At 43.6% G+C, this 25,924-nt stretch overlaps 1 protein-coding gene across 4 annotated transcripts; it reads left to right on the forward strand.

Moving 5' to 3' along the window:
- Positions 1-1,053: 1,053 nt before the first annotated feature.
- Positions 1,054-25,439, forward strand: LOC110497524 (ribosomal protein S6 kinase beta-2). 4 transcript variants are annotated; one of them, XM_036954429.1, is made up of 16 exons: positions 1,054-1,290; positions 2,081-2,135; positions 2,430-2,467; positions 2,600-2,714; positions 2,879-2,947; positions 3,111-3,258; positions 3,411-3,468; positions 3,666-3,766; positions 5,327-5,417; positions 6,784-6,874; positions 6,985-7,092; positions 18,105-18,167; positions 18,431-18,508; positions 22,116-22,223; positions 22,486-22,598; positions 23,130-25,439. In XM_036954429.1, the coding sequence occupies exons 2-16, from the start codon at positions 2,082-2,084 to the stop codon at positions 23,320-23,322; spliced, it is 1,428 nt and encodes a 475-aa protein (XP_036810324.1). In that variant the 5' UTR covers positions 1,054-1,290; position 2,081; the 3' UTR covers positions 23,323-25,439. The 4 variants fall into 4 exon arrangements, with proteins under 4 accessions (XP_036810324.1, XP_036810325.1, XP_036810323.1 ...); XM_036954430.1 differs by having other exon boundaries at positions 1,056-1,148; XM_036954427.1 differs by lacking the exon at positions 1,054-1,290 and adding an exon at positions 1,726-1,818.
- The last annotated feature ends 485 nt before the right edge of the window (positions 25,440-25,924 follow it).

Genomic DNA, 25,924 nt, shown 5'->3' on the forward strand with positions numbered 1-25,924 from the left:
TAAACCAAAGAGATGCCATTCTCTGTGTGCTATTACAAGCAGAATTACAGGTCACAGGTTACAAGTTACAGTCTGACAATGGACAGTGTCATGTTCACTGGTAAAACCTCTAGTTCCGTGAAAGTTCCACTTCCTTTCAGATGTAGACCACTTTTTTTTAAGTGTTATCAGCTCAACTTAGCTTTACCATTTGCAAACCTTTAGTGTCATACTTTAAAACACGATTATTAAAAAAAACTAAAAGCCTCCTAAAACCCAACAAAAAGCTTTGTCATACGTGGTAGTAGCATGCATAGTGTGATGGTTTGGTGTTGGTAAGGTGTCGTACTCTCATAGGAGAAACAACAGTTGCTTCTGAGCTGGTGTGTTTCGGACAGGTATTACAGGAAGCTGCGCCCACAGAGGTGTGTAGGTTGTAGGCCTAAGTGACCTTTCTCTCTCTCACTTCTGTTAACCCTGGAAACGAAACCACCAACAGAGCTACTGCCTTTGATTGACACAGACAAAGCCAGAGACAATGACGAAATCAAAGATTGCTTGTTACTTTCCAAATAGGCGAGGTAGCGCATCTGTTGGAGTGTTTTTTTTCCCCATAGGTTTTGTTGCTTTTTTATCAGTTTGATAAAATAGTTTAATTGTCTCCAAAGTCTCAATAGATGTAAATATCATTGTAATCCTTATAATAACAAAAACCTGGCAATCTATTCCCTGTGTAGTGCACTCCTTTTGACCAGAGCCCTATGGGTGCTCTACAATACGGTGTCAGAGCCGCATACACAAAGCCAGTTGGTGGAGATACCACAATGTCCCTGACCCCTGAACAGCTTCTGTTCAGCTGGAATGCAATTTTTCCCCAATGGGAATTGCCTTTCTGACCCATGTCTGCACTTGTCAAAATGCCCATGTCCACTTTTATATAAACTTTTTTTCACGTACGTCACTTGCTCTATTTGTGATTGTCTTTGTTTGTTCTGTTTTGTTTATAATAAAATAAAATAAAGCAGTGCCATAAATTGATCTTCCGCTATAAAATAAAATAGCAGCCAATCGACAGTCTTTTACTGATGACGTGGCTAAAAAAAGGTCAACGTTCAATCACACACGCCAAGAGAAACAAACAACGGAACATCAACAAAGACCAGAGAGAGGTGACAGAAAATCGAAATTCTTATTTACGACTACAGTTTAGGTCCAACGATACTTGTGGGAGCGACACAGCAAGACAAGTGGAATCAGCCACTTATAAGCTCACTGACTCAGTGGTCACGACGAATGCAGCTGAGAGTGAAGGTATGAGGCGAGGTGAAATGCTTGGGTAGCTAACGAACGGTAACTTACCACCTACGAGTCGTCGTAATCAGCTAACTAGCTAGCTAACGTTAGTTGTCAAACCAGCTCTCAAACCGATGTGATCACGACCCGTTATATATTATTACATTGATACAGTCAGTTCAGTCATTTTAACTAGCATAAGTGACACAACAAACTTGATTTTCTCTTTTCTTTCAACATTCCCAGAATCCGAGTTTAGTTTCACACGAGCTGGCTAGCTTTCGGACTCTGGTTCTCTCGAATCCGGCCGATTATAACTCAACTACTGCTTTCAGTAGGACTATTCTGTACCAGGGTGCGGAAATCAGTAGCTAGTTTTTGATAACGTCGGTTGTATGTGACGTCGGAGCTCCAGTCCCCGCATACTAGTCACCGCTCAACTCTACCGTAAATCGTTGAGTTTAGTCGGCTATCCCCAACCATGCCTGTTGGACGACGCTCGACAGCATTAGCTAGCGTATATTGCATTCCCTGCCAGCGGGCCCAGTAAGAAATGTTCCCTTTTACGTAAACTTCACCCATGAGTCCGATTAGCCTGCCTAGATCCCATCTAGGTTAACGTTAGATTACGCCCGCTTCTTGTCCAGCTTTGACAGTAATTTAGCTGCTTAGTGTTTGCACCTGTCAGGCATAGCTAACTAGATAGTAACAACAATAAATGCTTGTTTTCACATTGCTAGCTCTCGGGGCCGTTGTGTTTTTAATCACATCACGCATAGCTAAACTATAACTGTAATTTCTTCCGCAGGATGGCAGGTGTTTTCGATATTGACTTGGAGTCGGACGACCTTAGCGATGCAGAGGTGGGGGATTTGAGGACACTTTTTGTTGTTGTTGTTAAATTAGGGTACCTAACTAACTTATTAGAGTGTCAGATCAAGGCTGTGTTCAATGTAGTGACGAAAAAGCCCAGACAATTGCAGCTAGTATAAACAGAGCATATAAACTATGAAGAATGTTCCCCAAAATAAAAGATGCATGCATGATCTGTGATATTACACACTGCCATGTTCAGTCAATAAGCAGTGGCCCTTCTTCACGTGTCTACAGTGAATTAACTTTGACATCCTCTCTTCTATCCCTCTTGTGTTCTGTAGGATGACATTTGTGACTTCACCGTAGCAGAGACAGACTCGTAAGGGGAACAATGAACTTAGTCACTTTGTCCACCATTTCATGCTTGAGCCTATATCTTTTACTGAATCCTATAAACTCACCCTCACTCATTCCCTTTCTTCCTAACTCTCTCTCTCATCACCTCTCTTAGTGTTCAAACAGAAGAGATAGAGCTGACCAGTGCCATTGTCAACAGAGACAGTGAGAGGATTGGACCAGACAGCTTTGAGCTGCTAAGTGTGCTGGGCAAGGGGGGCTATGGCAAGGTGTGTGTGTGTGTGTGTGTGCGTGCGTGCGCGCGCCCGTCAGTCAATCAGTGCGTTTCTAAGAATTTCAGTTTCACAATCTACTTGGATATACACCAATCTCTTGATCAGAAACTCAATCCATTTGTCATCGACCTATTTAACAATTGTATTTCTACTTTCAGGTTTTCCAGGTACGGAAAGTGCAGGGTACACAGACGGGGAAGATATTCGCCATGAAGGTTTTAAAGAAGGTCCGTGCGATTCCTCTTAATCGTTCTTCTCAGCCGAAAGTATGTTCTAAACGCTGCCACGGTGCCAGGGCAAAATGTAGTATATCTAAATGTACAACTTCCTCCACCTCCTTCCACCCATCCCTCTTTGCACTCATCCCTCTCTCCTTTCTCTCCTTGCCAGGCGAAGATCGTGTGTAACGCCAAGGACACGGCCCACACGCGTGCGGAGCGGGAGATTCTAGAGACGGTGCGGCACCCCTTCATCGTGGACCTGCTGTACGCCTTCCAGACCGGGGGTAAACTCTACCTCATCCTGGAGTGTCTCAGTGGTGAGAGGGAGGGAGGGGGACCTGTTGTACGCTTTCGACCTCCTCCTGGAGGGAGGGGATTTGGGTAGGACAACCATGTCTTATCTCTGAATCCTGGCACTTCAACTTCGACACTTATCTTCCTAATCTTGTTGTTTTTGTTCCTTTATCAGGTGGAGAACTGTTCATGCAGCTGGAGAAAGAAGGAATCTTCATGGAGGACACTGCCTGGTAAGAGAGAGAGAGAGAGATGCTCAGCTTCAGGTTATCATTGGGAAAGGATACAAGTGTGAGGCTGAGGCCATAAACAGAAGTTTAATTTCCATGTGAACATTTTGTAGAAGATGAGAATAAGAGCTTGACCGTATGTCTTGTGCATGTGTACGAGGAGGAGTGTTAATACATGTTTTTCCTTCTTTGGCAAATAGTTTTTATCTGGGTGAGATTGTGCTTGCTTTGGGACACCTCCACTCAAACGGAATCATCTACCGAGACCTGAAACCAGAGAATATCATGCTGAACCACCAAGGTGTGTCTGTCTGTTACATAAACTCGGCAAAAAAAGAAACGTCCTCTCACTGTCGACTGCATTTATTTTCAGAAAACTTAACATGTGTAAATATTTGTATGAACTTAACAAGATTCAACAACTGAGACATGCACCGAACAAGACATGTGACTAACAGAAATGGAATAATGTGTCCCTGAACGAAGGGGGGGGTCACAATCAAAAGTAACAGTCTGTATCTGGTGTGGCCACCAGCACTGCAGTACTTAATGCAGCATCTCCTCCTCATGGACTGCACCAGATTTGCCTGTTTTTGCTGTGAGATGTTACCCCTCTCTTCCACCAAGGCACCTGCAAGTTCCCGGACATTTCTGGGGGGAATGGCCCTAGCCCTCACCCTCCGATCCAACAGGTCCCAGACATGCTCAATGGGATTGAGATCCGGGCTCTTCGCTGGCCATGGCAGAACACTGACATTCCTGTCTTGCAGGAAATTACACACAGAACGAGCAGTATGGCTGGTGGCATTGTCATGCTGGAGGGTCATGATGAGCCTGCAGGAAGGGTACCACATGAGGGAGGAGGGTGTCTTCCCTGTAACGCACAGCGTTGCGGTTTCCTGCAATGACTACAAGCTCAGTCCGATGATGCTGTGATACACCGTCCCAGACCATGACGGACCCTCCACCTCCAATTTAATCATTCCTTCGACGATAAACGTGAATCCAACCATCACCCCATGTGAGACAGAACCGCAACTCGTCAGTGAAGAGCACTTTTTGCCAGTCCTGTCTGGTCCAGCGACGGTGGGTTTGTGGGCACATTGTTGCCGGTGATGTCTGGCGAGGACCTGCTACAACAGGCTTATAAGCCCTTAGTCCAGCCTCTCTCAGCCTATTGTGGACAGTCTGAGCACCGATGGAGGGATTGTGCGTTCCTGGTGTAACTCGGGCAGTTGTTGTTGCCATCTTGTACCTGTCCTGCAGGTGTGATGTTTGGATGTACCGATCCTGTGCAGGTGTTGTTACACGTGGTCTGCCACTGCGAGGATGATCAGGTGTCAGTCCTATCTACCTGTAGGGCTGTCTTAGGCGTCTCACAGTACGGACATTGCAATTTATTGCCCTGGCCACATACCTCCTTGCAGCATGCCTAAGGCATGTTCACGCAGATGAGTAGGGACCCCGGGCATCTTTCTTTTGGTGTTTTTCAGTCAGTAGAAAAGCCTCTTGAGTGTCCTAAGTTTTCATAACTGTGACCTTAATTGCCTACCGTCTGTAAGCTGTTAGTGTCTTAACGACCGTTCCACAGGTGCATGTTCATTAATTGTTTATGATTCAAACGGTGTTTAAACCCTTTACAATGAAGATCTGTGAAGTTATTTGGATTTTTACGAATTATCTTTGGAAAGACAGGGTACTGAAACAGGGACATTTTCTTTTTGAGTTTAGAAATCAATGTGACTGAGATGAAAATATGATTTTAAAATAAAAAATAAAAAAAAAATAGATAATTGATCTGCTATGGATTGGCTTATTGTTATCATTTACAATTGACAGATATTGTATCTCTGTCTCCCAGGACACATCAAGCTGACTGACTTTGGCCTGTGTAAGGAGTCCATTCACGACGGCGCTGTCACGCACACCTTCTGTGGGACCATAGAGTACATGTGAGTGTAGTGCCACACTGATGTGAGATTAGGATGCTGTCTCTGAGTCAGCTGTCGCTCTGAGACTGCACTTTCTTTGAATGACAGTAGGGGTCGCTTTAGTAATCCTAGTTCAGATAGGTCTGCGTTCACCAAACTAGTTATAGTACAATTCTCCCCCTCCTCCTTGAAGTTAAGTGTGCATTTAAAAACATTACATTTTGTCCATGGGCTGCATGGTCTTCCACCATATTCCTTACACTAACTAAACTGGGCTCCCGAGTGACGCAGCGGTCTAAGGCACTGCATCTCAGTGCAGGAGGTATCACTACAGTCCCTGGTTCAAAATCCAGGCTGTATCACATCTGGCCGCGATTGGGAGTCCCATAGGGCGGCGCACAATCGGCCCAGCGTCGTCCGGGTTTGGCCGGGGTAGGCCGTCATTGTAAATAAGAATTTGTTCTTAACCTAGTTAATTAAAGGTTAAATAAATAAATACATGTTGTTTTTCAAACTTTTTATGCGAGTAAAGTCATACCGTATCAAAAAAAAAATATCACGACAACCATGATGGTACAATTTTATAAATGTTGACAGATAATTTGTTCCATCGACATGGGATCTTTTTGTGTCTGTGAAATTAATCATATGAGACATGGCAGTGGAAATGCTTTAAAGCGCAAATATCAATATTCTAACCATCATATTGAAGTAAACTTGGGAGTCATAAGATGATATGGTGTGTGTGGGTCCTCCCACTACGACTCGGAAAACATGCAGTTTATTAGGCTGCAGATGAAAGGACTTATGATGATCTTCACAGGGTGGTGAAAGTTCACATTGATATTGATGCTCCTAACCAATAAATAAAGAGTCTGATTCTGGTGACATGACGATCAATGCTTGACTGCCGTTTGACAAAATATAAATATTTGTCGCTCTATCCGTAATATAGTTTCATCATGTAGACTAGCCTACCCACACAGCCTACCCGCGCTGTAGGCCTACTGTGTCTGAGTTCACGTGCCAAGACCAGAGTAGGCACATTTGCTATTTAACGCAACAGTTTTTGTGACAAAACTCTAGAGTTGAAAATGCTATGGAAACACATTGAAGTCATCATCATTGAAGTCACCCACACTGATTTTTATTCCGTTTGGTGGAAACACCACTGGTGGGAAAATGTGCTTATTTTCTTCTGATTTTTAGAATGTTCACATAAAAATCTGTCGCATATTGGATTTTCTTTCAATCCATGAAGGGGAGTGAAAAGTTCACACTTCTAGAAGGTTGATCATTGAATCACAGCCATTACTGTGATTCTTCTACTGAAGTGTCTCTTCCCTGCGCTCTCTATCCCCTCACTCTCTTCCTCTCTCTTTCTCAGGGCTCCAGAGATTCTGACGCGTACAGGACACAACCGGGCGGTGGACTGGTGGAGTCTTGGAGCTCTGATGTATGACATGATGACGGGCTCGGTGAGATACGGGGGGGGGGGGGTGTTAAAGAGTGATGGGGTGTACCATTTGAAAGACTTTTGACTCAAACCTCTGTGGTCTTCTTGCCTGTCCCTGTCACTCCCCCATAGCCTCCGTTCACTGCTGAGAACAGGAAAAAGACCATCGATAAGATCTTGAAGTGTAAAGTCAACCTGCCGCCCTACCTCACACTGGACGCCCGAGATATGATCAAAAAGGTAAAGGCGCCCGCTCGTCCCCATCTCTCGTTATGTTTAAGAACATTTATCATCCTAAGAATAGAGGTCCAGACTCAATCTCTCTATTATTCTGTCTTTCTCTCTCGCTCTCTCTCTCTACATTTCCTTCATCTCTCTCTACATTTCCTTCATCTCTTTTTCTCTCTCTCTCTACATTTCCTTCATCTCTTTTTCTCCCTCTAATTTCAATTTAAGGGATTTATTGGCATGGGAAATTTGTTTACATTGCCAAAGCATGTGAAATGGATAATAAACAATTACACTTACAAAGTTCCAAAGAAATGTACATTTCAAATGTCATATGTGCAAATGGTTAAAGTACAGAAGGGAAAATAATAAAACATAAATATGGGCTGTATTTACAATGGTGTTTGTTTTTCACTGGTTGACCTTTTCTTGTGGCAACAGGTCACAAATCTTGCTGCTGTCATGGCACACTGGTATTTCACCCAATAGATATGGGAGTTTATCAAAATTGGGTTTGTTTTCAAATTCTTTTGGGGTCTGTAATCTGAGGGAAATATGTCTCTCTAATATGATCATACATTTGGCAGGTTAGGGAGTGCAGCTCAGTTTCCACCTCATTTTGTGGTCAGTGTGCACATAGCCTGTCTTCGCTTGGAGAGACAGGTTTGCCTACGGCAGTCTTTCTCAATAGCAAGGCTATGCTCAGTCTGTACATAATCAAAGCTTTCCTTAAGTTTGTGTCAGTCACAGTGGTCAGTCAGGGCCAGATAGTATTCTAGTTTGCTCTGTTTTTTTGTTGTTAATTACTTGACACATTGGAAAGAATCATCTTTTGGGGTTTTGTCATGATTTGGATGGGTCTAATTGTGTTGCTGTCCTGGGGGTCAGTTTGTGAACAGAGCAACAACAGTGCTTGCTTAGGGGACTCTTCTCCAGGTTCTTCTCTCTGTAGGTGATGGCTTAGTTATGGAAGGTTTGAGAATCGCTTCCTTTTAGGTGGTTGTAGAATTGAATGGCTCTTTTCTGGACTTTGATCATTAACGGGTATCGGCCTAATTCTGACTCTGCATTATTTGATGTTTTACATCGTAAAACGGAGGTATGTTTTGCAGAGTTCTGCATGCAGTGTCTCAATTTGGCGTTTGTCCCATTTTGTGAATTCTTGGTTGGTGTGCGGACCCCAGACCTCACAACCATAAAGGGCAATGTGTTCCATAACTGATTCAAGTATTTTTACCCAGATCCTAATTGGTATGTCAATTTTTGATGGCGTAGAAGGCCCTTCTTGCCTTGTCGCTCAGATTGTTCACAGCTTTGTGGAAGTTACCTGTGGCGCTGATGTTTAGGCAGAGGTGTGTTTGTGTGTGTAGTTTTTTGTGTGCTCTGGGGCAACGATGTCTAGATGGTATTTGTGGTCCTGGCAACCTTTTTTGGAACAACATTATTTTTATTTTACTGAGATTAACTGTCAGGGCCCAGGTCTGCCAGAATCTGTGCAGAATATCTAGTTGCTGCTGTAGGCCCTCCTTGATTTGGGACAGATGCACCAGATCATCAGTAGACATTTGACTTATTAGGGTGGGTGATGGCGGGGTGGGTAAGGCCGGGTGCTGCAGACTGTTCTAGTGCCCTCGCCAATTTGTTGATGTATATGTTGACGATGGGTAGAGGTCGACCGATTAATCGGAATGGCCGATTAATCTGGGCTGATTTCAAGCTTTCATAACAATCGGTTATCTGCATTTTTGGACACCGATCATGGCCGATTACATTGCACTCCACGAGGAGACTGCCTGGCAGGCTGACTACCTGTTACGTGAGTGCAGCAAGGAGCCATGGTAAGGTGCTAGCTAGCATTTAACGTATCTTTATAAAAAAAACAATCAATCTTAACATAACTACACATGGTTGATGATATTACTAGTTTATCTAGCTTGTCCTGCGTTGCATATAATCGATGTGGTGCCTGTTAATTTATCATTGAATCATAGCCTACTTCGCCAAATGGTTATTTAACAAGCACATTCGCGAAAAAGCACTGTCGTTGCACCAATGTGTACCTAACCATGAACATCATCGCCTTTCTTAAACTCAATACACAGAAGTATATTTTTTTAAACCTGCATATTTAGTTAAAAGAAATCCAGGTTAGCAGGCAATATTAAACTAGGGAAATTGTGTCACTTCTCTTGCGATCATGGCACGCAGAGTCAGGGTAAATGCAACAGTTTGGGCCGCCTGGCTTGTTGCAAACTAATTTGCCAGAATGTTACGTAATTATGACATAACATTGAAGGTTGTGCAATGTAAACGGACTATTTAGACTTATGGATGCCACCCGTTAGATAAAATACGGAACGGTTTCACAGAAATAATAAACGTTTTGTTTTCGCAATGATAGTTTCCGGATTTGACCGTATTAATGACCTACGGCTCGTATTTGTGTGTTTTTATGTTATAATTAAGTCTATGATTTGATAAAGCAGTCTGACTGAGCGATGGTAGGCAGCAGCAGGCTCGTAAGCATTGAATCAATCAGCACTTTCGTGCGTTTGCCAGCAGCTCTTCGCTGTGCTTCAAGCATTGCGCTGTTTATGACTTCAAGCCTATCAACTCCTGAGATTAGGCTGGTGTAACCGATGTGAAATGGCTAGCTAGTTAGCGGGGTGCACGCTACCCAAGCATCGTTACCCACGCATCAATCGGTGACGTCACTCGCTCTGAGACCTTGAAGTAGTTGTTCCACTTGCTATGCAAGGGCCGTGGCTTTTGTGGAGTGATGGGTAACGATGCTTCGAGGGTGGCTGTTGTCGATGTGTTCCTAGTTTTCGAGCCCAGGTATGGGGCGAGGAGCGGGATGGAAGCTATACTGTTACACTGGCAATACTAAAGTGCCTATAAGAACATCCAATAGTCAAAGGTATATGAAATACAAATGATATAGAGAGAAATAGTCCTATAATTCCTATAACAACTACAACCTAAAACCTCTTACCTGGGAATATTGAAGACTCATGTTAAAAGGAACCACCAGCTTTCATATGTTCTGAGCAAGGAACTTAAACGTTAGCTTTTTTACATGGCACATATTGCACTTTTACTTATCCAACACTTTGTTTTTGCATTATTTAAACCAAATTGAACATGTTTCATTATTTATTTGAGGCAAAATTGATTTTATTGGTTAAGTTAAAATAAGTGTTCATTCAGTATTGTTGTAATTGTCATTATTACAAATAAATAAAGTATTTTAAAAAAATCTTCCGATCAATCGGTTTCTGCTTTTTTTGGTCCTCCATGTATCGGTATCGGCGTTGAAAAATCATAATCGGTCGACCTCTAGAAGAGGGTGGGGCTTAAGTTGCATCCCTGTCTCACCCCAGGCACTGTGGAAAGAATTTTGTTTTTTGCCAATTTTAACCGCACACTTGTTTGTGTACATGGATTTTATAATGTTGTATGTTTTTCCCCCAACACCACTTTCCATCAATTTTGTATAGCAGACCCTCATGCCAAATTGAGTCAAAGCTTTTTTGAAATCAACTAAGCATGAGAAGACTACCTTTTTTGGGGTTTGTTTCTTTGTCAATTAGGGTGTGCAGGGTCAATACGTGGTCTGTTGGTGATTTGGTAAAAAGCCCATTTGACATTTGCTCAGTACATTGTTTTGACTGAGGAAATGTATGAGTCTGCCGCTAATGATAATGCAGAGGATTTCCCCAAGGTTGCTGTTGACGCATATCCCACAGTAGTTTTTGGGGTCAAATTTGTCGCCACTTTTGTGAATTGGTGTTATCAGACCTTGGTTCCAAATATTGGGGAAGATGCCAGAGCTAAGGATGATGTTTAAGTATAGCCAATTGGAATTTGTGGTCTCTATATTTTACCATTTAGTTTAGGATTGTTAGGTTCTAATTCTCAGAGTAAAAAACTCAACGGACATTATGAAAGCCTAATCAAGTTTATTCTTCCTAGAGGATCAATACAGCTGCGTTAGACAAAACATGTTTCCCCCACCACAAGTGTATGTGTGTATATTACTCCAAATGAGGCACTCCTTCTTCTCTCCAATCCTTACATCTATTATGATTTGACAGGAAGACAAAGTAATAGGGTAATAAACCATAATTTCTCCCTTAAGGGATTCTGACCTGACCTCAACCCCTCATTTGCCTAATCCACAGATTTCCATCCGCATCCTCTATAGTAATCCTGTGACTTCCTCCCGTCCACCCAGCACATTCCAAAGCGATCTGGTGCCTACAGATAACTATTAACATCTGATGTAAAAATAAAAACAAACGCTAGGATAGCAATGTTCCAAGTTTAATCCAGAATCCAACAGGATACCATCAACACCAGAGGCCTTTTTGGGTTGGAGAGTTTGTATTTTGTTGTCCTGTAGTTCATTCAATGTAACCCACTGGATTCTTCAGTCTTTAATAGTTGATTCTAAGATTTGTATTTGATCATGTATACGTTCTTGCTGTTTGTTCTTTGTTATAGGGCCAAAAATATTGGAGAAGTGGTTTATCCATACATCTCTGTTTTGGATAGATAACTCTGTTGTTTTCCAATTTTCCCAGAAGTGGTTAGTCAATGGATTCATCAATTTCATTGAGCTGATTTCTGGCGTGCTGGGGTGACACCCCTATCAGATCACGGCAAAATCCAAGTCTACTTGAACAGAGCAATGCTTAAATCACGAGGCATCAAAACCAAAAGGAACTGAATATCTTGAAGAAATGCTACCAAAAAACAATTAGACAACCACAAATTCAATCCCTTTTAGACACCTTCATGGACAAAACGTTTCACTGTAATAGTGAAGGTGTAAACTTGGCAGTAGAAAACCTAAACAGTATATTTGATCTCTCAGCTTCCCTGTGGGCTGACTGTGAACGCTCTTAGAGAATCTGGTTTGAGGTCAGTGATAAAGTAGTCTACAGTACTATTTATAGTCCCCTCAAAGCCTACCATTGACTGTACATACCCAGCGTGCAGCAGAGCTGTGTTGTGCCTAGGGGGGCATATGGGGGAGGAAATGCTGTCACCTCCAGGTAGGTGTTTGTCCCCCCGTGTGCTTAGGGAGTCAGATTATTGTCCAGTTCTGGCATTTAGGTCCCCCTTCAGGATGGAGAAGCTGTCTTGATTAAAGTATGGTGATTGTAGTGGGGGGGGGGGGGTATAGGTAGTACACAGGAGGACATTTTTCTGTTGAGATCATGTCCTTTTGAATTTCTAGCCAAATGTAAAATGTTCCTGATTTAATTTAACAGAGCGAGTTAGGTCTGCTGTATACCAAATTAGCATACTGAGTCCCTTCCCTGTTTGCCAGCAGCATACCACCCTGCATCCCACTGCTATCTTGCTTCTGAAGCTAAGCAGGGTTGGTCCTGGTCAGTTCCTGGATGGGAGACCAGATGCTGCTGGAAGTGGTGTTGGAGGGCCAATAGGAGGCACTCTTTCCTCTCGTCTAAAAAATATCCCAATGCCCAAGGGCAGTGATTGGGGACACTGCCCTGTGTAGGGTGCCATCTTTCGGATGGGACGTTAAATGGGTGTCCTGACTCTGAGGTCATTAAAGATCCCATGGCACTTATCGTAAGAGATGTAGTGTTAACCCCGGTGTCCTGGCTAAATTCCCAATCTGGCCTTCACACCATCACGGTCACCTAATCATCCCCAGTTTACAATTAACTCATTCATCCCCCTCCTCTCCCCTGTAACTATTCCCCAGGCTGTTGCTGTAAATGAGAATGTGTTCTCAGTCAACTTACCTGGTAAAATAACAATAATAACACCTGGTAGTTTGGTAGATGTGACTACCAGCTCTCTGTAACCTAGAGGGCAGCCAGTGGGTCCATCTCCTCTATACTGTGTTTCTTGTAGGATGACGATGTCTATATTTCTGATTTATTCGTTCCAGGTTCCTGCTCTTTTAGGCCAAAGGCCAATGACCTCAGGCCTTGGATATTCCAGGATGAGAGAGTGAAGGCTTTGTGTTCCATAAAGTATCCAATGTTGTTAGGCGTGGGGTCTGGCCTCAGACCATTAAGTGTGATTATCTGGTACATGCCATTGGCTTGGGCTAGTGTAAGAATGCTGGGTTGTGCCTGTTTGCCTGCTCACGGTGTCTCTGTCTCTCTCTCTTTACCTCTCTCTCTCTCTCTCTCAATTCAATTTGCTTTATTGGCATGATGTAACAATGTACATATTGCCGAAGCTTACTTTGGATATTTACAATATGAAACTAATAAGAATCAAAATGGTCAACAGGACAACAGTAACAAGAATAATCAAAGGTCAAAATAACCATACATTGAACAATAAGCATTCAGTAGAGTGCAGGTTGATTGGTCTGTCAGACACTCTCCCTCAACTTATGGCAGGCAGCAATGTAGTGCGCTGCCAAGCCACAGCTCTCTGCGTCCTCCCCCAACAGGACGGGTAGCCTACTCTCATCAGAGAGGTCTTTGAAACCTTGAATAAGGGTTTCAAATTTGGGGAAATGACACTCTCTAATTGTTTTATATTTTTTGACACTTTGTCAGGAAATGCAGCTCTGTCTTGGGTTCTGCTGTTGTGCAGTGGTTGCACAGCCTTTCCTCCACAGGGAGCCAGGTTTTCCTGTGTCTACCCTTCTCAATGGCAAGGCTGTGCTCATTGAGACTGTACTTTGTGAATGTTTTTCTAAGGTTTTGATCAGTGACTATGGTCAAATAGTTTGCCATGGTGTACTGTCGATTTAGGTCCAGATAGCACTGCATTTTGCTTGTGCTTGTGTTTCCCAATAAGCAATGTAGTTTAGTTTTGACTGTAATTTGTTTTATGATCTGATTGATTGGATGTTCTGGTCTTGATGCTTTAGCGTGTTAGAACAGGTTTGTGAACTCCGGACCAGCTGGATGAGGGTGTGGCGAAATCTGCACGGAGCCTTCACCGTGCACTGCCACTTTAAGAGCGCGTGAGCAGTAAGGAAGGAAGGAGAAAATAAAGAGAGCTCGTTCAGCTCTTTGGGGAGGGGCTCTTTGGTGGCGCGACAGTTTGATTGTGTGTGCTGTGCTGCAGAAGTTTTGTTTGTTTTCAGCGTGTGTAGTTTATAGAGTATTTAACTCAATCATCAGTGTAATCGCTCTAGGTCGTGGTTGTTTTCGTTTGGGACCACGCCCGTTATGGATCGCATGGATTAGTAGCAACATTGTTGCGAAGCTTTAACATACAAATCAACAAACCGTCAGACAGTACACCTGCACGCCTGAAGACGACAGCTAAGATCTCTCTTTTTCTCTTCCCTCTATCGTTCCAGTGCTTTACCCTGCAACAGACTCTCTATTTTCCAATGCACTTCCTATTGAAGTTCATTAGAGCTGGACTATTATTGCCCTGCCTGAAGTATTTGGACATTTTAGTTAAAAGGGAGGTTGCCTGCAAGTTGTGTATTGTTATGTGAACTGGATTGAGATGTACTAATGACATGTGGCCGAGAAGACTGGACATTTTTAAGGCCTTTGTTGTGTCGATGAACACCCCCCACATTCATACCCTCTGCACTCATCCACTAGAAAATAATACAGATTATTGCAAATCCTATGTTGATGACTGGGTTCATTCTTGTATGCAGTTGCTGTTGAATTGCTTTGCCATTATTAGTATTATTGTATGAGGTATTCTTGTTGGGGTTACCCCTGTGCTGTGATGTGGGTTTTATATGGTGTGTATTCTTTTTTTCTCTCCACTGGCTATCTGGTAAACAGGCTACCCTCTAGGCAGTCTCTTCTGCTGATGTGTGTGGGTCTGGTAGTGGTTCTCTCTATTCTACTCTTTTCCTTTCGGCATGGTTAATACCTGCCTGGCGCCCGAACAAAATCTTTCTTTACCCCTCTCTAATAAATACCGCTACAAGGGGACTCTTTTCTTTGTTCAGCTCTGCAGGGCTTGGTAATGATATGAGAGGTGGTCACTGTATTTTAGATGTTTCCGAAACTTAATTGCTCTTTTTTGAGTTCTTATTATTGGTGGATATTGGCCTAATTCTGCCCTGCGTGCATTGTTTGTACTTTCCATCAGGTCCGCATTTATTTTTTTAATTTGAGGGCTTGACGTTTCTTGTAGAGCTCCTGGTCAGTAATTGGGGAGTCCAATGGATTTTGATTATCCTTTATAGCTTTTTCTAATCTGTTCAACCTCTCAAATATTGAGCAATCTTTCCAGAAGTTGTTTGTTTATGGACTCCTCAATTAGTGTCAGCTGCTTGCTGTTGTACTGTGCTTTTGTTGGTTCTGAGTGTATGTTTATAGAGTTAAAGTCTCACAGTAATGAAGGTGTAATTCACCATTATTTTGGTCTTTTGGCTGGATAGTGTTCTAAGTTTATTTCCTTATTTTACAATCTGCATCAAACCAGTTGTTTGTGATCTTTAAACAACAAAAAAAAGATTGTCAATTTCAGTTGTGCTTCTTTTGACGTTTGCCTGAATATATAGTTGATGTTTTTTACTGCTAGATTGATGCCTTTTTTTTTACCGTGAGTGAATGTGGTATCCAGAAATGTATCTAAGAGTTTTTTATGGATATTTTGGTTCCAGGTTGCTTTCTGGTATTCTTCTGTGCTGTTTTGGGCCCATCTGTATGCATTTCTGATGTTGTATAGCTTACTGGGCTGTGAATGTGTGCTTGTTTCCATGTCTATTCTTTTGAGGAACATGGTGATTTGGCTGTGATCAGACAGAGGTGTTAGTGGCTTGACAGTGAATGAGCTGAGAGAGAAAGGGTCAATGTCTGTGGCCAAGAGGTGAGCAATAGGTGCTCTGGACCATCACTACTCTCTGGACGGTTCTGACTTAGAATATGTGGACAACTATAAATACCTAGGTGTCTGGCTAGACTGTAAACTCTCCTTCCAGACTCATATATTAAGCATCTCCAATCCAAAATTAAATCTAGAATCAGCTTCCTATTTCGCAACAAAGACTCCTTCACTCGTGCTGCCAAACATACCCTCGTAAAACTGACTATCCTGCCGATCCTCGACTTCGGCGATGTCATTTACAAAATAGCCTCCAACACTCTACTCAGCAAACTGGATGCAGTCTACACAGTACCATCAATTTTGTCACCAAAGCCCCATATACTACCCACCATTGCGTATTCGTCGCCAAACCCACTGGCTCCAGGTTATCTATAAGTCTTTGCTAGGTAAAGCTCGGCCTTCTCAGCTCACTGGTCACCATAGCAACACCTACCCACCCGCACTCCAGCAGGTATATCTCACTGGTTATCCCCAAAGCCAACACCACTTTGGCCGCCTTTCCTTCCAGTTCTCTACTGCCAATGACTAGAACGAACTGCAAAAGTCACTGAAGTTGGAGACTTATATCTCCCTCACTAACTTCAAGCATCGGATGTCAGAGCAGTTTACCGATCACTGCAGCTGTACACAGCCCATCTGTAAATAGCCCATCCAACCAACTATCTACCTCATCCCCATATATATATACTTTTTTTTATTATAACCTTCTCTTTTGCACCCCAGTATCTCTACTTGCACATCCTCATCTGCCCATCTATCACTCCAGTGTTAATTGCTAAATTGTAATTACTTTGCCAGAATGGAAAATATTTATTGCCTTACCTCTTTACTTCATTTGCACACACTGTATACAGATTTTTCTATTGTGTTATTGACTGTACGTTCGTTTATGTGTAACTGTTGTTTGTGTCACACTGCTTTGCTTTATCTTGTCCGGGTCGCAGTTGTAAATGAGAACTTGTTCTCAACTGGCCTACCTGGTTTAATAAAGGTGAAATAAAATACATGTAAAAAAAGGTGAATCTCCTCAGTCCCCCGTAACCTACCTACCTTCTCTGATTTTGATTTCTGCTGGAAATTCAAAAGGGGGGGGGGGGGGGGGGGGGGGGGTGGTGTGTATCTGTCTCTGGTGGTGGTGTTGCTATGGTTGCCACCAGTAAACAGTTGGAGCTAGGTGGTACGCTAGCTGACAAATTTGCAAATTTGAATTTAGCATGCTTAAGATTGACAGAGTGAGTTAAAAGACCAATGTGTTGACCAATGTCTTCCTGTGTTGATCTTCAGTTGTACAATCTCTCTCTCTTTACCTCTCTACCGCTCTCTCTCTCTACCGCTCTCTCTCTCTACCGCTCTCTCTCTTTACCGCTCTCTCTCTTTACCGCTCTCTCTCTTTACTGCTCTCTCTCTACCGCGAGCTCTCTTTACCGCTCTTTATCGCGCTCTCGCTTTACTGTGCTCTACTCTCTCTCTACCTCGCACTCTCGCTCTCTTTATCTCGCTCTCGCTTTACCCCTCGCTCTCGCTTTACCCCTCGCTCTCGCTTTACCCCTCGCTCTCGCTTTACCCCTCGCTCTCGCTTTACCCCTCGCTCTCGCTTTACCCCTCGCTCTCGCTTTACCCCTCGCTCTCGCTTTACCCCTCGCTCTCGCTTTACCCCTCGCTCTCGCTTTACCCCTCGCTCGCTCTCGCTTTACCCCTCGCTCGCTCTCGCTTTACCCCTCGCTCGCTCTCGCTTTACCCCTCGCTCGCTCTCGCTTTACCCCTCGCTCGCTCTCGCTGTACCCCTCGCTCGCTCTCGCTGTACCCCTCGCTCGCTCTCGCTGTACCCCTCGCTCGCTCTCGCTGTACCCCTCGCTCGCTCTCGCTGTACCCCTCGCTCGCTCTCGCTGTACCCCTCGCTCGCTCTCGCTGTACCCCTCGCTCGCTCTCGCTGTACCCCTCGCTCGCTCTCGCTTTACCCCTCGCTCGCTCTCGCTTTACCCCTCGCTCGCTCTCGCTTTACCCCTCGCTCGCTCTCGCTTTACCCCTCGCTCGCTCTTGCTTTACCCCTCGCTCGCTCTCGCTTTACCCCTCGCTCGCTCTCTTTACCCCCCGCTCGCTCTCTTTACCCCTCGCTCGCTCGCTTTACCCCTCGCTCGCTCTCTTTTTCTTTACCGCTCGCTCTCTTTTTCTTTACCGCTCGCTCTCGCTTTACCTCGCTCTCCTTTCTGTAGCTGCTGAAGAAGAGTCCTTCTCAGAGGCTAGGCTCCAGTGCGGCAGACTGTAAAGACATACAGGTGATACACACACATCTCCCGTTCACTCCACAACTCCCTTTGTTTTCTATTGACATCATAAAGCTGTGTAATAGGCTTGGGTTTAATTCAGGAAGTAAACAGAAATGTCTACCTCCTTTGGAATGAAATTGCCTCCAACCCTGCTTTGTTATGATCAGTGCTTATACGGATGCTATTTGAACAAAATCCAATAGCGCATGAGCCTAGACCTGCACTGTACAGGGATGGATTCTAAGTGCAGCGTTTTTCTGCTGGTTTCACAGAAGCATCCCTTCTTCAGACACATCAACTGGGACGACCTGCTGAATAAGAGGTGTGAGCCGCCCTACAAGCCATGCCTGGTATGACCACTATTCTACTGTCACTGTCTCAATAGCTAAAATGTCCAATTTTAAGCTGGGTCTTTTAAATAATTGAGGAGGTGCCTTTGTAAGGTTGAAACTGTGGCGTACCACTCCATGAGCACGGTTTCTCCATCCTGCTATCTGAACATGGATACATGCACACAATAATATGATTACTGTGGATAGTCAGATTAATATAATAGTTTGTTTAAATGCTTTGCAAGAACAACTATTTCCCTAATAATCCTGGCTAACTGATCGGACAAATGCAGAAAATGGCCTATCAAAATAAACATTCTACAGAAGTCTTAGATTCTGAGTTCAGACATATATAAAGTTTATGAAAATTATAAGATGCAAAGTATTCAGACCACTTTACTTTTTCCACATTTTGTTACATTACAGCCTTATTCTGTAATTGATGTTTTTTTTTCTCCTCACACAATACCCCATAATGACAAGGCAAAAAATATATATCATTTTTACAATAAAAAAAAAAACTGAAATATTACGTTTACATAAGTATTCAGACCCTTTACTCAGTACTTTGTTGAAGCACCGAATGCAGTGATTACAGCCTCGAGTCTTTTCAGGTATGACGCTACAAGCTTGGCACACCTGCATTCGGGGAGTTTGTCCCATTCTTCTCTGCATATCCTCTCAGGCTCTGTCAGGTTGGATGGAGTGCGTCACTGCACAGCTATTTTCAGGTCTCTCCAGAGATGTTAGATCAGGTTCAAGTCCGGGCTCTGGCTGGGCCACTCAAGGACATTCAGAGACTTGTCCAGAAGCCACTCCTGCACTGTCTTGGCTGTGTGCTTAATGTCGTTGTCCTGTTGAAAGGTGAACCTTCGCCCCAGTCTGAGGTCCTGAGCGCTCTTCCTGAGGTCCTTCCTTCCCCGATGGGAAGGAAGGAGTTGGCTGTCCTTGTAAATAAAAATGTGTTCTTAACTGACTTGCCTAGTTAAATAAAGGTTACACTAAGAGCATACCATTTCTACACCCTAATTGTAGTCTATCCAACACCCAAATGGAGATTAAGTGAAAATAAAAATCTCATTGATTTATCAAGAGCAGTCCCCAACGGTGCTAAAATAGTTGTAGGCTTTTGCTTCTAACTTCAATATGCTCTTTCATTAAATAAGACCAACACCACGTAACAGCACATTACTCAACACTAGTGAGACTCATGTCGCCTACGCCCACAGTATACTGAAAAATATGACGCGACTCTCCGCCAATAATTACATATAGAGGATTGTAGGATATTTCTGTAATTCAGTGCTATTTATTCCCATAGTAATTTATGGATCCTTAACTAAATAAACATCGGCATTTTGAAATGGTATTTTTATATATATATTTTTTTTATTAATGAAAGCATAAAGATGCCATTATTAGTTACATTGTTTTAGTTTGAACGTGCAGACTGGCACAAAGAACAGTGGGAACGTTTCCCTAGTCAGCACCATTATTAGTGCAATGCCCCTTAAATATTTTGCGATATCGTTTTCAAATAAAGTAAAATGAGCGAGGAAAAAGGACATTCTTGAACATGGGGTGAGACATTGTTACTACTTTGTAAATAAAAGCCACCTTGTTATTTAGAATGATTTATTTCTGTTTAGAGGGAGAGAAACCAAAAACCTACAAACCTCCCAGTCGAGGCCGGCACAGGTATTGAACCAGCATCTGTAGCAACACAGCTTGCACTGCTATGCAGTGTCTTAGACCGTTGCGCCACTCAGGCGCTGTACAACGTGACCGGTCGTGAGTGGCCTACAGTACTACAGTAAGAGTAAAATAAAAACCTCGGGTGGTTGTTGTTCTTGATTATCTTTTTGGCCTTCCTGTGACATCGGGTGCTGTAGGTGTCCTGGGGGGCAGTTTGCCCCCTGTGATGCATTGGTCAGACCGCACCACACTCTGGAGAGCCCTCCGGTTGCGGGGCATGCAGTTTTCGTACCAGGCGGTGATGCAGCCCGACAGGATGCTCTCAATTGTGCATCTGTAGAAGTTTAGGAAGGTTCTAAGTGCCAACCCAATTTTTTTTCAGACTCCTGAAGTTGAAGAGGCACTGTTGTGCCTTCATCAGACTGTCTGTGTAGTTGGACCATTTCAGTTTGTCAATGATGTGTACGCTGAGGAACTTGAAGCTTTCCACCTTCTCCACTGCCGTCCCGTCGATGTGGATAGGGGGATGCTCCCTCTGCTGTTTCTTGAATTCCACAATCAGCTCCTTTGTTTTGTTGATGTTGGGTGAGACATTATTTTCCTGGCACCACACTCCCAGGAACCTCATCTCCTCCCTGTAGGCTGTCTCCCACTCCCTGCTGCTGAAAAACATCCCCACAGCATAATGCTGCTGCCACCACCATGCTTTACAATAGGGATGGCTCCAGATTTCCTACAGATGTGGCGTTTGGCGTTCAGGCCAAAGAGTTCCATCTTGGTTTCATCAGACCAGAGAAACTTGTTTCTCATGTCCTTTCCCCCCTTTTGGCGAACTCCAAGCGGGCTGTCGAGGAGTGGCTTCCGTCTGGCCACTCAACCATAAAGGCCTGAATGGTGGAGTGCTGCAGAGATGGCTGTCCTTCTGGAAGGTTCTTTCATCTCCACATAGGAACTCGGGAGCTCTGTCAGAGTCACCATCGGGTTCTTGGTCACCTCCCTGACCAAGGCCCTTCTCACCCGATTGCTCAGTTTGGCCGAGCGGCCAGCTCTGGGAAGAGTCTTGGTAGTTCCAAACTTTTTCCATTTAAGTATGATAGAGGCCACCCTGTTCTTGGGGACCTTCAATGCTAGAGACATTTTTGGTACCCTTCCCCAGGTCTGTGCCTCAACACGATCCTGTCTCGGAGCTCTATGACAATTCCTTCGATCTCATGGCTTGATTTTTCTCTGACGCGCACTGTCAATTGTTGAACCTTATATATAGACAGGTATGTGCCTTTCCAAATCATGTCCAATCAATTGAATTTACCACATCTCAAGGATGATCAATGGAAACAGGATGCACCTGAGCTAAATTTTGAGTTTCATAGCAACGGGTCTGAGTACTTATATAAGTAAGGTATCTGTTTTTCGTTTTTAATACATTTGCAAAAGTTTCTAAAAACCTGATTCAGCTTTATCATTATGGGGTATTGTATGTAGATTGAGGATTGAAACTTTTTTTTTTTTTTAAATAAAGTATTAGAATGTGGATAAAGTCAATGGGTCTGAATACTTTCCGAATGCACTGTGGATTGTTTTTCCGAACTCACTTCTCTCGCGCATTAGACAGAGGCTTGCGCTGCTGGCACATGCACAGATCAAATACACCGCTGGAACACCAATTAAGCTGTTTACATGTCCTAATAACTTGAACGATGCCTCAGAAAACCAGGTTTTATTCAGCGTATACTTACCTTGGTTTTGACCTTACGCTGATTGAAGTTAAGCAGAGTAAAGTGTTTACATGAGTATTTGCCATACTACATAATCGGTTCAATATCAAATTATTCGTGTGCATGTAAACATACTTTCTCCCACCATTTCTCTCTCTCCATTCAACCTGTTCCCCCCTCTTTCTCCTCTTTCTCTCTCGCTTCACCCCCTGTAGCAGTCAGACGAGGACGTGAGTCAGTTTGACACGAGGTTCACCAAGCAGACTCCGGTGGACAGTCCTGACGACTCCACAATCAGCCACCAGCACGAACACGCCTTCGCTGTGAGACGATTACATTTCAGTCATTTAGCAGATGCTCTTATTCATAGCGACTTAGAGTAAGTGAGTGCATACATTTTCCGTACCGGTCACACATGGGATTTGAACCCAGAACCCTGGCAAGTATTATTGAACACGACCTTGTTCTCACCTGGAACAAAACACCTCTTATTCAGGTATTTCCCAAACAAAATAGAGTAGTGGAAGTGTTGCTAGAATTGCTTGTCATCCTATATAATTAATTTAATGGATGTTGTCTGTCCAGGGTTTTACCTACGTGGCTCCCTCTGTGTTGGAGAGTCTGAAGGAGGGCTTCTCCTTTGAGCCACGGACACGTCCCGTACGCAGACACAACAGCAGCCCACGCACCCCCATCAGGTGACACACACACACACACACACACACACACACACACACATGCATGCATGGGCTTACACTCACCTACAGTGGGGAGAACAAGTATTTGATACACTGCCGATTTTGCAGGTTTTCCTACTTACAAAGCATGTAGAGGTCTGTCATTTTTATCATAAGTACACTTCAACTGTGAGAGACGGAATCTAAAAAATCCAAAAATCCAGAAAATCACATTGTATGATTAAGTAATTAATTTGCATTTTATTGCATGACATAAGTATTTGATCACTTACCAACCAGTAAGAATTCCGGCTCACAGACCTGTTAGTTTTTCTTTAAATGAAACGTTTAATCTGAAATCCAAAATGCTGAAGTACAGAGCCAAATGAAAAGGTTTAGCTTCTCTGTCCAAACAAATACTTAGGGGAGTGTATATACATATGTACATGCACGCTGTACACACACACACATACACCATGATTGATATGCATTTCCCTTATCTAATGTCTCTCCCCATTTCTTTCTATTATTGTTCCTATTGTCACTCCTCAGTCCTCTCAAGTTCTCTCTCCCCGGGTCATTCGCCAAGTCCACAGGAGGATCAGGGGGAGGAGAGAGCGAGTCGGACCTTCTCTCCCAGACCTCGTTCCGTCTCCCGCCAACAACCCCGCCCACCGACAACGGCGCCACGCAGCCAATCAGCACACCAGGCCGGAACAAGAAGCAGAAGTGTAGCCGGAGATGAACTGGAGTAAGCCGAGTCGGGAGGAGTCCGAACTTTTGGCTGCGTTCCAGGCCGACTACTTTGCCGATCCGCCAATGGCTGATTGCCACGTCATCGACAGTTCGGCGCATGTTGCTATACCATACGATGTGGTTAGCTGATATGTTTAACACCTATCCAGGCATTGTGACGTCTGGCAGACGACTGCTAGTCCGTCTGGAACGCGGCCGCTCTCAGGGGGCCTTGTGTTTCTCACAGGCTGGGTCCCAAACCCCCATACTGCACACTCTCTCCCTTCCCCCTATACCCTCTTTGACTCATTCCTTTAAGGTCTGAATAGGGAGTGAGCTTAGTTGAAGAGCTACAGGGTGTGCAGCTTTTTTGTTCCAGTCAAGCACTAACACCTGATTCAGCTCCTGGTCTTGATGATTAGTTTAGTAGTATCAGGTGTGTTGGTGCCAGGCTGGTGCCCACCTCCACCTACCAGGGTTGTGACTAGGGGGAGTACAGCTACAACCGTACGTGACTTTTCGTCGCAGGTTAGGAGAGCATTTTTAGCTAATCCTAACCCTTTTCTTAACCTTAATTCCTAACCTGCCACGTCAATGATCCTAACCTGCTGCATAAATGTCACTTTCAGTCGTAGCTGTACTCTCTCTAGTCAGGATCACCTACCAGGGGTGGGGTCAATATCTGTTTACTTCCTGAATTGACTTGAAATGGAATTGACCCCAACCTTTCCTACGCTACCAGAGGACCAGCCACTGCTTTTCCATGGCCAGTTGCCACAGAGCCACAAAGGGAAGTCAACAAGGGTTTAGGGAACAGGTTGGGTTATCAGTTTGGGATCCAGCCACTTCACTTGACATTTTTCTCAACTTGCCACATAAGCAAAGAGAACACCAACTACTGCCAAAGCATTTGACATTGCCATTATCAAGATGTTAAAAGGTCGATTTTTGGGCAAAAAGAACAACTTTAAACTGTTTAACTGATCAATGTGCCATCATACCAGGTTATTTAATGCTTTAAAAAAAAATTATGAATAAGATATTTGACTATAGATGTGCCATTTCTTACTGATCTCTACAGTTTCCGGCCAAAATCAAGTCATGTGAAATGATGTCCACATGTACTGGAAGAGTTACTGGCTCGCGTAGCTAATGAACTAGCAACGTTGGTTGCGGCACGCCTGACCACAATAACACAATGAACCACCAAAGGCACGGCCCATTCCTGTTTGAAAATTGAGGAATAGGCAGAGTTGGACCGTATTTCACGCCCAAAGTCGACCTTTAAAAGGTTGATTTTAGACTAGTGATCATTGTCATAACGCAGGAATGAAAGTATTGAATGACGCACATTTCTAAAAACACTGTATAAAATACTCTGCTTAAGATAATCTTTAAAAAGATGAGTATTTTTGATTATGAAAGCGACCGCATTTATACATAAGCTCGTATTACAGCTGTAAAGCAATCCGACTCATTTGAGTCCTATGTGTCTGAAGCGAAGTTGAATTAGCCTTTTATTTTTTAACAAGCACTCATACCATAACATTACTCATATCATGTAGAACCATAGATCTACAGAGTTCTAGCAAACTATTGTACATGTGGGCAGACCTGGGTTCAAATAGTATTTGTTTTCTTCCTTGAGCTAAAGTTTCACTTGATTTGAGCTTGTCTGGCGCACTGGGACCAATGGAATAGTCCAAACGCCATCCATCTGGCTCTCCAGTCAGGCTCAATCAAATGACCAAAGAAAATTGGATACCGTTTGATTTTGAACCCAGGTCTGGTGCCAACATAGCACCCGTTCACATTCTTCCAACTGAAGCAGTTTGCCGAACTCTGTTTATCCGTGGCTCTTTCATCAACCATCCTGTCATACTGTTGTGAGAACTAGCTTTGGAAGACAAGACCTCTATCATTGAAAGTCATATTTGGGTCTGGGGGAGGGAAATAATATTTACACGTATTTCATTTAAAAAATAGTATTATTTAATGGACTGATGACATGTTCTGGATCTAAGTGGAATGTTTTTATCAGTTTTTTGTATTTCCTGCAGCTAATGTGGTTGTGAGGAAAATAGGTTTGCAGAATCCTGAAGAATAAAGACATTGAATGTCTGAACTGGTATGAATGTGCTATTAATTGTGGTTTAATGCAATGTCTGTCTGGCTGTCACAGGAATTGAACAACAGCCTCCATAGTCCAGATGTAATGTAGGATATATTTCCCTAACTGTGTGCAGTTGACCTGTGGGTCAGTCCTAATAATTAGAACATTTCAACACAATGATAAACAATCGCTGAAAAGTTCTCTCTTTCACACAAACGGTTGTGGCCAATCACACTGAGTATACCAAACATTAGGAACACCTTCCTAATATTGAGTTGCAACCTTTTGCCCTCAGAACAGCATCAATTCGTCTAGGCATGGACTCTACAAGGTGTTGAAAGCGTTCCACAAGAATGCTGGCCCATGTCGACTCCAATGCTTCCCGCAATTGTGTCAGCTTGGCTGAATGTCCTTTCGGTGTGGACCATTTTTGATACACATGGAAAAAACCCAGCAGCGTTGCAGTTCTTGGCAAACCATTCACCTTCTGAATGAAACA

This window comes from Oncorhynchus mykiss, chromosome 19 (genome assembly GCF_013265735.2).
Source record: "Oncorhynchus mykiss isolate Arlee chromosome 19, USDA_OmykA_1.1, whole genome shotgun sequence".
In the NCBI taxonomy this organism is placed as follows: Eukaryota; Metazoa; Chordata; class Actinopteri; order Salmoniformes; family Salmonidae; genus Oncorhynchus; species Oncorhynchus mykiss.

Coding starts and splice junctions, on each gene's coding strand:
- LOC110497524 (XM_036954427.1), top strand. CDS start 1,754: ATGCCTGTTGGACGACGCTCGACAGCATTAGCTAGCGTATATTGCATT. Junction 3,469..3,665: donor TTCATGGAGGACACTGCCTG/GTAAGAGAGAGA, acceptor TTTGGCAAATAG/TTTTTATCTGGGTGAGATTG. Junction 3,767..5,326: donor TATCATGCTGAACCACCAAG/GTGTGTCTGTCT, acceptor TCTGTCTCCCAG/GACACATCAAGCTGACTGAC.